We start from the raw sequence: 12186 nt of genomic DNA, 5'->3' as shown, positions 1-12186 counted from the left end.
TTTGGAATTCAGAATGTAACGAATACATTTTTTGATGGCTTTTTTAGAAGATGCTCTCTCACAGACGTCTTGCGATGACAATCATTCATATTCTAAGAAGGCAATGTCTTATAATATGCATATCGTTGCTTCAGTGGGATTCACTGCCAACTTTCCACTTTTTAACAGTCACTTTAATCTAACGTCGTTCTTAAATCTAATCGTAGTTTGTGTTCAATTTTCACGCTTATGACTTTATGATATTATAACACATGATAGTTACAGGGAAGCATTTTCAAACAATGTTTTGATAAATTTAAACATTTAGAGCCTATTCTTTGAATAATGTTTATTTAGAAACTAAATGCTGCGCCTAAGTGCCAACTTCACCGAGTAGTTGTTCGAATACCTCACAGTGTTTCGTTTCAGAACTTTATTTTTTTTTTTTCACAATGAATAAACTATGCACTGATATAACGTAAAACTGACAGTGTGTACATGTCGTCATTTATTCATACGCATTCATTACGTGCAAGAAATGACGTATACATAGATATATACGTGGCGCTACTACGGATGTTACACGTATCCTCGTCCAGCAAACGGAGCGAGGATTTGATGTCTGTTTCTGTCAATAGATCCACTTTTCCTTTAAAAACGGCAATGTAATGCATGTAGTATAAACTTGGGCGCATGGGGGAGCTTCCTGCTGGGCTAAGTTCTTGTTACAGCGTCTTCTTAAATGACTTAAACAAGATAACCCGTCGATAAAAATGAAAAGCTGAAGGTACCATATTTATGAAGTTAAACACGTTTATTTTGATAAAAGTACATCTGTAAGATGCCACCGCTATATTCTAAAAATGTGATTCTCTGTACGTGCCATCCATCCACAATGCAGTATTGATTGATTGCAAGCACGAAACCCACCAAAAACTTAATTTCTATATAGTTAGGGATGCATAACTATATCCTAAAGCACAAACCTTATGGTTTTCTAAATAATGTAACAAGAGCTAACGTCTGTAGCACGAAAAGACTACCATCACATCCCGGGTTTCATGATGCTGGCGAACTCTTGATAGTTGATCAGCCCATCCCCGTCTATGTCAGCACGTTTGATGAGATAGCTGACGGCCTTGTCAGACATCTTGCATCCGCCTTTCTTCATCGCCTCTTTGATCTCAGCAGCGTCCAGCTTTCCGCTGCCGTCCTATTTGGACAAATCACAAATCAGCTATAAGGTGTGTGGATGGACTGATAACGAGCACGACATTCGTATCGTCCGAGGAAAATGCACCACTCATTCGCGCCCTCTGGCGACACACTGACTCATTACATTACCGAAAATGTTTCAAGTCACATCTTTAGATGTGGAACATGGTTTTACCTTATCATACTCCTGAAAGACTGCCAACAGAGTGTCCTGACGAGGGACGGTCTTGACTTGTTTCACCATGGACAGGAACTCGTCAAAGTCAATTGTTCCACTTTTGTCTTTATCCAACGACATCATCATAGCCTGCAGAAATGATATAGAAACAGTGGTGGCGAAAATACATAAGACTGAATTGATCTGTTTTCTAATAACCAATTAAAAAAAGCTGTGGCTAGAGGCTTGCCATTGTGTTATATATTATTCCTGCAACTGACACGAAATTTGCATACATTAAAAGAAATGACCAAAATATGTATAATTCTTTCTTTGTGCATCTAACTGACACGCGACAAAATTCCTGATGACGTCAATGATAAAAATTCCTGACACACCCGTAACAATGTGATTCGCTAAATTGAATCTCGTTTAAAATTTCTAGCGATATCAAATTAAGTTAAGCTGAAGAAAGCAGGGTAACCATAACAACCTATTATCTCAATTGCAAAGTTCGAAGGGTAATTCGCATTCTTTTTGCAAATTTTCCCAAACTGAGAATTAACGTTAAGAAAATACTAAATGAAGGTTAAAGGAGCCTAGTTTGGCGATGCTTTCTCATCAAAGAGTTTGGGCACGTTATATATCAGTCACTTTTGCCAAATCCTGACACATGTCTAACTAGACTAACCGTTATAGAACGTGACCCTTCATTTTGTACCTTGGCCTACCACACTCATAGTTTCAAGGAGTCACACATGAACCAGGCAGTCTCACCAAAAACACAGCGGCTTACCGTAACGACATCCTCGGTGGGACTCTCTCCGAGCTCCGCCAGCATGTCCCCCAGCTCTTCGCGGTCTATCGTGCCCCCTCCGTCCTTGTCAAACTTGTCGAACACAGTTTGGATGGCCGCTCGGTCCGACTCGCTAAACTTCTCTGCCATCTTGTGTGCTTTTCGTGCGACAGACTGGCTTAGTACGAAAAATGCCGTAGGATTTAAATTATGAATAAGGGTCTTTCCATTTGTTGAGGATTTGGTGGAGCATCATATTAACAAACAAACAAATTTCAGCCAGTGAACATATGTTTTCTGTGTGTGTGTGTGAATGTGTGTGATCCGATTACGTAGAATGTTGAAATTAAAGGAAAGGGAAGGGAACAAATAGTTAAGTAAATTTTGAATGATCTTTACACAATGGTTGGTCTTGTCTATAACGGGGGGTGCCCAACCATCGGACGTTTTTTTACGCGCTGGAACTCACGGCGCTCCATTGCTGGTTGCCAGAGAGTGGTCAGGTTTTAATGAATGAATTTTGAACACATTCATCTAAAGACCATACTTGGACAAGAAATGTATTCATACTGTTCATGGGCCCTTCATGCTCCGCGTTACATGCGGAAGACGCTGTGAGACATTTTCACGAATGTACCTTCTGATTTAGTGCTACGCCAGATAGTGTGCCTAACTTAGTACGCTTTGGTAATTTTGCTCTCTTCGGAAGTTGGTGATGAAGTTAGGGAAATGTAAATAAGGCTTGAAGTCTGCTATATTCTAGCTTTCTTTTGACCGGAAAATTTTGACTGTGTGCACTTCTAACGTCATGTGAGAAGGGCTATATCTAGCGCATCCCAGCTCATGTTCCCACGGGAAATAGGCTACTACGCGGCCCGACGTACGTATTGAATGCGGCCCGACTTACGAAATCATTACGAAAAAACGACACCGCTTACATCAACAATACTCCGTCTACTTATTGGGAAACATCTTCGCCATCTCTGTATTCAGTTTCCTTTTCATAGACGGTACCAATCACATGTTAGAGCGTAACAAAACTGTGCGTTGAATCATCCCGCCACCATCGCGGTCCAAAAAAATGGCGGGAAAACAACGTCGTCAGACGACAGCAATGTTTACGTTGTTTTTCTTTGGTCGGTTTTCTTCTCAACAAACACCTAAAGACCCAATTTCTTAGTGTTTTATGAAATTATTTTTCTTATGTGTATGATAGCTGTGTGACCTATATATCTGCTTGGCACAGGTCGTATATTTAGGTGCCGGGCCGTCTAGCTACGCAGTGACCCTCTACTCAGCGTTGCCATCATTATTGTCAAAATACTACTTTTCGACAAAACAAGAAATGAATATGTACACATATGTTTTGAATGTAAATGACAATTATGTGCATGAACTTGGGTTATTTACCTTCCTTATCAGCATAGTCATTGGACACAAACACGGCGTACTTATGCAAAATAACATCAGTAAAAAATCCGTGCGATGTTCGGGCGCGTGCGAGGTTCGGGCGGCCCCCGTTACCCTTGGAATATCTAGAATGATTCAACCCCAAACCTTTTGTACCAATAAACTTTTCATGGAATGTGTACGTGTGTAGCATGTTACAACGATTTCCTGAATGCATGCGTATCGAAGAAGGCACACTAACACTAAACTCGAAAATAATACCCATAAAAAGTGGGTGGGGCAGCCTTAGATATATATGCTCTTCAGTGCACCGCAAAAACATATCATCTACCAAATTGTCTTCTTTTGTGTATCCTTCATTGTGACACCTAGCATGTTAACACGGTGTTGAAATCTACCTTGAACATCTTTCAGCACATTTAAATTCCATTTCGCTGACGGGACTTGTTAGACACGGTACAAGTAGGGTTTTATCACGGTCCAACTAACACACCATTATTCATAATAGTCAAAATGGCGTCCGGTCATTCGCTGGGTACGTGACAGGTATTTTAATGGATGTATATGGACAATGCAGCTATAATTATAAATATCAGAAATGCATTGTGTGAGATTTGTTCCCCATTTTTTAACATATCATTGAGAACAAAACCTTCAAGTGAATGGCCTATACTACAATTTTTTTTTAGCATATTTGCATCATTATTTCGTATACATGGTGTTTATTAACTGTGTAAAACCTAGCTGCACAAGGTTACCTAAGTGAGAAAAACTCCTGTTTATAAACATGTACGATTAACAAATCCCACACTATGAAAGTTACACAAACACAAAGAGTTATCTAATACCCACTAATTCAATACATTTCTTAAAGTTTACAAATGCGTAAGGGTGATGACCTGTAGTCTCATTTTCCATTAAAAGGTTCTTTGCTGACGTAAAACAATATAGTATTTTAGCCTGGCCCATAGAATGTTAAAATATCTTAGTGCAGTGTTACATGTACTGTACTCACACGCCCACTGTGTCTTCTGAACCGACTAACACAAATACAAAGTAGGGTCATCACGTATTCATGACATTCTTCTACCATGTGTCATTCTGTTCGCTTGTAAAGTAGGGTACGCCTACTCCCATGACGTCAGTCTTTACAGACCGGTCTGATCTTATCTTAATGTTCGATCTTCTTCTTTGTCTGGTAAATTCTGTCCACGAAGAGTACTTTAACGTGTTCTGTCGTATTCACATATTTCTTGGAAAATGGATGTAACTGAAGGACCATTTCATTTTGCATAGTCAAGCTATAGAAATCTAGATGATCGGCAAGGGTATTTTGGGACAAAACTAGAAGGTCTGGTAGTGACTGATATGTAAATACAGTGTTCTTTTAGCAAGCAATTATTTGAGGCTAAAATAGTCCACTGTGCTACCGTGCTGGCCTTTATTTTGGCCTCGCCAATACAAATATATAATCTGTCATTATGTAGTCAGCGTTTGCTTTTATAAGAAGGTAAGAATGCAGGAAACACCACAACCACCCACACTGGGTAGATTTGAATCGCGGAGGAAACGCTATTGTAGGCAGTCAGTATGTGGAACAATGTCTCGCCTCGTTTAGTGTGGATCTCAGCCATGCTGATATTTACATAACGGAAGAACCCGGGACATTCCGTTAATGAGCGTGTGGTGATGGCATAGAATGTTCTGCCGTTGAGCACTAAATTTTGCATTCGTTGTCTATTTTCCTTGTCTAAAAATGTTACAAATCAAGTTCTCTTGCTTGAATGAACGAAAAGTTGAAAAAAAAAAGACTGGTAGGCAAAATACGGTTTTCATACCATTCTATGGCATCAAAAACGATTTCACGATATCATCTAAAACTAGTTCACTTTAGCTCACCAAACTTAAGGACAAATCTAGCGTTGTCACGTGCTATAACTACCTCAAAGACCCCCCCCCCCCCCAATGACCAACCAAAGGTAACGTCTACATTGACGTGAAATGAACATCCATGGCGTACGTGTATTCACCAGTGTCAAAATGTTTATTCAGTCAGAACATTTTTTGGACAATCGTATACATAAAGTGACTAGTTCAATTCAATATGTAGAAAATTGCGACAAATTTCTAAACTTCGTTCCGTCATACTCGGCAAGGACTTATGTTTAATGTTACCTCACCTGTAAAAACATGTTGGCATCTGCAGGTGTTTTAACACCGGTAATTCTATATCCCTAATAGAATATTCTAGCCTAAGGGGACATCATTTAAATGCCTGTTATAAAGCTCAATTACTAAGCTTCCCCCATTGTATAAAGCCTTATGGCGGGGCCTCTTTCCGTTAGCTACGTGTATCGCTGGAAAAATAGTAGAAATTGGCCAAATACATTGAATAGTATGCAAAGAGAGTAGGCTACGGAGATAGGGACTATAGGCGACCCACGAATATCATATAGTCCCTAATTCCGTATCCGACTCCCTTAACTTATAATTCAATGTATTTTACCAATTTCTATTATTTTTCCAGCCTAGTGGAGGCTTTCCGTAAATGCTGACAAGTTGGGGTTTCTAGCGGCCCAACAACTTGCAGAACTCTTCATAGTTGACCTCTCCGTCGCCCGAAGTGTCCGCCTTGTTGACCAGGTAATCTATGGCCCGGTCTGACAGCTTCACGCCCGTCTCCCTCATCGCCCCCTTGATCTCTGAGGCGTTCAGTGTGCCGTTCCCACTCTATACAAAACAAAGCATTTCAAGCAAGATGAATATACCGTTCCTACTTGACGGTACACCTAACCAAACAGAACAAAGGTGAATATGACCGATTCAACTCAACGGTAGACTAAACAAGACAAAACAAAGCTACGATATATTATTGTATAAAAGCCAAGAACTTCTACTATCAGGTATGCCAATTGAAGACAGAACAGAACAAAGATAAGAGTTCGGAGACCTCATATCTCTGTGAAATATCCGTCTCTGTCTAAGCTACCTGCATATTAAAGAAATCCGTCGTCCCCTTGTTCAGTTTTTCTCCTGGGAAATTTTTAACAAAAACGCCCCTGCAAGCTGCTATGGGGCCCAAAACTACTCCACTTTTTCCTTACATCACAAGCTACCTGCCACCAAAGAATAAAGACCATAGCACGTCCAGGTCAAAAGTTCAAAAACGGACATTCTGCTGCAGTACCAAGGGCACATATCAGAGGACCCAAAATCGACCATGACCTTTGTCCTACCAACACCTACTCACATACCAAATATCATCATAATCCGTCAAGAGGTTCTTGAGCTATGCTGACTGCAAAAATTCGGAAACATAAATATTCAGACACACGCACAGACACACCAAAAACAATATTTCAATTTCTCATGGAGATAATAAGTATACGGCGCCCCCTCTACGGTACAACATAGAGAACAGAACGTAGATGAATGTGAATTTTGATAAATGTTAGACTTCCGTTTTTCGGTAAACCAAACAAGCCAGTAAAGGTAACCCAATATCGTATCCATATAATTACATATTCAAGTATGGAAGTAGGTGGTTCTAAAACTGTGCCAAAAATGTGTGCTATCTTTATGGACCCATTTAGAATTGTATAATCTGCTAAAAAAACACTCTATTTACTAAATAATTTTTTTTTTAAATTGAAAGATTACGATGATGCCTCAGAGCTAGGAGTTCGAGGTTTATAATCTTTAACCTGTTACCATTGGAGATTATAGATTTGCAACTCATTCTTAATTTACAACCCTGCTAATTGTATACAATTCTGTCTTAGTAATCATGAGTAATGACGATTTGTAGTTTTGCCTCATTTTACATAAAATGAAACACGAAATATAGTAAACTAGAGTTCCACGAACACATTATCTTCGCCAAATAATCAAGGCTTATTATGGAGAGTGATTGATATTTACGTGCTTATCACCCCCTGCAAATTTGATCATGCACCATACCATTTGGAAGTTATGATGGGGCGAATGAGTCCAGTCTAGATGGGGTTAAAAATCATTTGGTGGTACGGGACTAGTATATGTGTAGAGTGTGCTGATACAAATGTATATGTTATAACTGGTCATGAAAAAAATATGAGTATGTTGATATTATATGGGCCACAAAGGTTCGATATTGCAGTGTTGTAAGTTGAAAGTGATGATGAAATGGTACAGTCAATATATATGAATAAAATAAATCTTTATTCCATACACATTTTGAAAGACATAGTACATGTACATGTGACTTTTCCGCACCTGGCAGTGGGTACAGTGTACTCTCCAAGCAGAGGAGTGGGTCTGGCTGGTTTTTGACGTGTTTTTAGGTGTTTTTGTCAGGCTTTCTATTTTGTCCCCTTTTCATTATGTCGCCAATCGTGGTGAACAAAAATGCCTAAACTGAACGCGTTAAAAACCAGCCGGACCCACACCTCTGCTTGGAGGATAGTTTATTTATTTGACCTACATGTACGTTTATGCAAGGCCATCTGGTTACATGACCTGACAGTCCCATGTCCGATTATGAAATGCAGTGGGTTAACAAACTTTCCTTTCTAATTATGCAAATTAGCTCCTGATTTGCATAATTAGTCATTGATTATGTAAAGCACCATCTGAGCTCTGTAAATACCAAATATCACGACGATCTGTCGACCCCTTCTCAAGTTATTCATGTCCGAATGTCAAAACAAAAACACCCACTGCAGTTCTTGACAAGCCGCTAGGGGGGCCCAAATTTACAGAACTTACTTTCTGTGGCATGAACTATCTACCACACAAAAATCATGACCATAGCACTTTCAGAAAATATGCCTCCAAATTTTGAAGCTCTGTTGCAGTACCTTTGGTGCCCGCTAGAAGGCCCATTATCGAACTTGACCTTCCTTTCTGTAAACCCTACCCATCCACTAGATATCATACAGATCCATCAACAGCTTCTTGAGTTATGCTGGCGACATACAAATACACATCCACACAAAGCCCGCTGCAGTACCGACGGAAAATACAAGGGGAACCATTTTTGAACTTGACCTCCGTTTTCACAACATCTACACACCTGCAAACAATCATGAAGATCCATCAACGTTTCCGTCACTTTTTTTGCCTACATACAAACACAAAAAAATGCAAAGTCCGCTGCAGTACTTTTGAAAAACGCAAGGTGAACCATTTTTGAACTTGACCTTCCTTTGCACAACCACTACACACCTACCGAAAATCATAAAGATTCATTGAAGCTTTCTTGAGTTATGCTCCTGACATACATTCAGACCCACCCAACAGATTTTTCAACCGAAAACATAATCTTCTCCGAGTACAAGTACTCGGCGAAGATAATAAGTCGTGAACTGTATCTATTTATTAGGCTAGACATCAACATTAGTATTAGTCAACACTGAACTCTAAAACTCAACCACAAGTCCTCAAACTATGTCATATATAGATATCTATTTCTTCATGACATGCTCAGGGTATGACTTACCGCGTCGTGTTTCTTAAAGACGTTCAGGAGAGAGTCCTCCTTCGGCTTGGTCTTGACCGCCTTGACCATGTCCAGAAACTCTTCGAACGACAGCTCGCCGTCATGGTCATCGTCCAGATTCTTCATCACGGCCTGCGGTCAGTCAGAAGTTAGTTAGAATAACTATCTATCTTTTATCTTTGAATTGTGGCTAGCTTTTAGGAGGATTGAAATTGTACATATATATACACTTCAATTTCTTACATATGATATATATCAGTAGTGGCGTCCCTGGAATATGTCATTGTATATTGGAGAACTGATATATGTTGTCATCTAATATACAGTGCTAACAAATGTTGTGTATATATACATGTATATTTTCATTCTGTTCCTACAAATCATTAAAGCTAATAAGATTAAGCTTACGAAGAGGCCATAGATCTTTGAATAAATACGAGCATTTTCTTATCTCCGCGCCTCTGTTTGTTTTCTTAATTCAGCGTAAAGAAACAAAAACCTCTTTGTGTAACACGAGAAGCTTTTGTAGGCATTCTTTAAGATCAGCACTCTGAGAGCAGCATATGAAATTCTCCTGATATCTTTCTCTCTCCCATAAGAAATGTATGTACTTAGATTTTAATTTGCCCATTTTGTAGATGATTGAAACCAAAGAGGCGAGTAGAAACAGACTCCTGGCTCCCCGGGCTCGAACCCGGGCCCGCCAGTCCACAGGCCACTTAACCACGAGGCTAAAAGGTCTAGACCGGTCAGACTGGTCAGTTGGAGGCGTTTGAAGTCCTTGAACCCCACTGTTACATGCTGTTTGTCAAAAGATCAGAGAGATGTATTGCCTCTACCAGGCTCCAGAGATGGCTGGAAAGAGTAGAAACTGGCCAAATAGACAGAAAAACATGAAAGAGGAGTTAGTCTGCTATAGGTACAGTCTACAGTGTATAGGTACAGTCTACCGTGGATGGCATATTGGACCCGCCTCTCTCCGTAGCCAACTCCCTTGGCATACTATTCACTCTATTAGGCCAATTTCTACTGTTTTCACAGCCATCCCCGGGGCCTGGTAAGAGATATATACATTAGGAAATGTTCGGTCAAAACTGTCCACATGAGAAGTCACAAAAAATGTCGGTCAACCTACTTCTGCAAACTCCGGTGTAGTGTTGGGGTCCAAGGCGGTGAGGGCGGCCTGTAGTTCCATCTCGTTGATGGTTCCTTTTCCGTCAACATCGAAACCGTCAAACACCACTCTGATCTTCGAGAGATCCTCGTCAGAAAATTGGTGTTCGGCCATGTTGTAGCGACGCTGTTTTCAACTGGAGAAGACCAGATCTGTAGAGAAGACAAATTTGAATGATAATACAAACTAAAAGGATGTTGTGTGTTTCCGGTAGACGGTAGGCGTGGCTTGTATGTGTCCAGAATTCGTAATTACATAGAATTATGTGTCTAAAGATACGTCAATTTGTATTAGCATGTGTGGCTGTGACCTAATTTTTTCTTGCAATGGCCAATGCATTCTTCTTTGAATGCTACTCACGAAATTATTCTTACGGCAAGTAAAGTCCTTTCAAAGTTTAATTCTATCATAATGCTTTGATTTTGCATAAAGTTTTGCAGAAAAATATATGTCAATTAAAATATCTGCTTGTATCCTTTTCTCTTGACCTTAATGAATGATTTGACACAATTATTCAGGGTTACGTTAAATGCACACTTCAGCAAACATGTATTCAAAACACGAACCCTGAAATTGCAAATACACTGACCGTTGACAAACCTGGACCAGTGGTCGTTACAGTGTACTTAATCACCTTTATTACGAATAGTTGTTCTATCGTTAGTTTTCGACTTAACGTATAGTATACAGTTCTCGCTTTACAAAGTTTGACATCATGCTTTGTTGTCCAAAGGAGACAATGCATTCATGTTACTACGGCTACGGTAGCAAGCGGCGAGGAATTCTTTTGCAATGTTCCCCTTGACTTTCATGTAAGGATTAAACATACTTCTCAGGAGAAAAACCATGGGAATCACATAACTATTCATGTCTGTGGCTGTGTGATGCTGAAATAGGCGCTACCTTTGTCTTTTAACACAAACCTCCCCACCGACGTCATTGGACCCTCCCCGGTACTGTAATTGTTCAAATTGTTGTAGCTGTTTGGTATACATATAGACTGCACGGTCGTGTAATTTTCCAAAAGATGACATACTAAGATCACAAACTCAAAACTTCGTCTTAAAGCGTATTATATAGGAGTTGAATTTCCTTGCAAGTGTCAAACGATCCACAATGCTTTGATCAAGAATTTGGCAGCAGGTACCTACCTAAAACGAACCACCGGGTAAATAATTGATACTATACGCTTTGAGTAATTGCTTTTTTGGTGTACTATACGCTTGAGCCTGTTTTGGAATTCCAACATGCTCGCTTATGTCATTTTATGGGCTGTGGCTACAAAAAATACGAAGAGAGACAGAGAAACTAACCTGTGAAAACGTCTGACCGTGAGAATGACAAGTTCTGCTCTGTTCTTACAAAAGATGCTCTTACAAAAGGGTTCGGGGTCAGCACGGTTGACGTAGCACAAGACAGCTTATAATACCCCTCGGGCACATACATTCTCAATAACGTCCTCCAAGCAGATGTCGGGGTGAAAAATCGTAAAGTTTTCTGAGCTACAATTTGTTTGACAGACTACTACTGTAAGATGTCTGTCAGAAAAAAACGGCCGGTCAGAAAACTTAGTAACATTTCATACCCTACATCTGCTTGGAGAGTTTTTCTAGGTGACTTCGTGACTTAATAAACATGTGAAATATGCTTTAAAAATTAAAAAGAAGAAATCATTGGGAAGAAATATTGCTCTTGCATGAAGGACATTCATATTCTAGGCAGAATTACCGTAAAACAAATTTGGAAGGATCTTCAACACACAAACATACCGCCATCTGTTTGACCCATAACTTTACCTGAATTCGAAGGTCATTTACATATTGTGCAATTATCACTGTGCAACCCTAAAGGGAGAGGGTAGGGCGCATTGGCAACTCAAAAGGGAAGCATCGTCAAAAATACGGTGTTATATGTAGCTGATAACAGTACTCGACTTTTATAATCATAAGTCGTTAAAACCAAAGTTCTCTAACGAC

The 12186-nt window shown here is 39.8% G+C and overlaps 2 protein-coding genes across 2 annotated transcripts; both read right to left on the bottom strand.

Moving 5' to 3' along the window:
- Positions 1–901: 901 nt before the first annotated feature.
- LOC136422660 (uncharacterized) lies at positions 902–2365 on the bottom strand. Its single transcript, XM_066410487.1, has 3 exons — positions 2148–2365; positions 1370–1501; positions 902–1192 (listed from the first exon to the last, which is right to left on the bottom strand). The coding sequence occupies exons 1-3, from the start codon at positions 2295–2297 to the stop codon at positions 1025–1027; spliced, it is 450 nt and encodes a 149-aa protein (XP_066266584.1). The 5' UTR covers positions 2298–2365; the 3' UTR covers positions 902–1024.
- Positions 2366–5582: 3217 nt separating this feature from the next.
- LOC136423476 (uncharacterized) lies at positions 5583–11640 on the bottom strand. Its single transcript, XM_066411633.1, has 4 exons — positions 11524–11640; positions 10172–10362; positions 9037–9168; positions 5583–6287 (listed from the first exon to the last, which is right to left on the bottom strand). Exons 2-4 carry the CDS (start codon positions 10322–10324, stop codon positions 6126–6128), a joined length of 447 nt encoding a protein of 148 aa, XP_066267730.1. The 5' UTR covers positions 10325–10362; positions 11524–11640; the 3' UTR covers positions 5583–6125.
- Positions 11641–12186: the final 546 nt, after the last annotated feature.

Source organism: Branchiostoma lanceolatum, chromosome 17 (genome assembly GCF_035083965.1).
Source record: "Branchiostoma lanceolatum isolate klBraLanc5 chromosome 17, klBraLanc5.hap2, whole genome shotgun sequence".
NCBI lineage: Eukaryota > Metazoa > Chordata > Leptocardii > Amphioxiformes > Branchiostomatidae > Branchiostoma > Branchiostoma lanceolatum.
The sequence above is the reverse complement of the archived record's forward strand: the minus strand, read 5'-3'. Positions and strand labels throughout refer to the sequence as shown.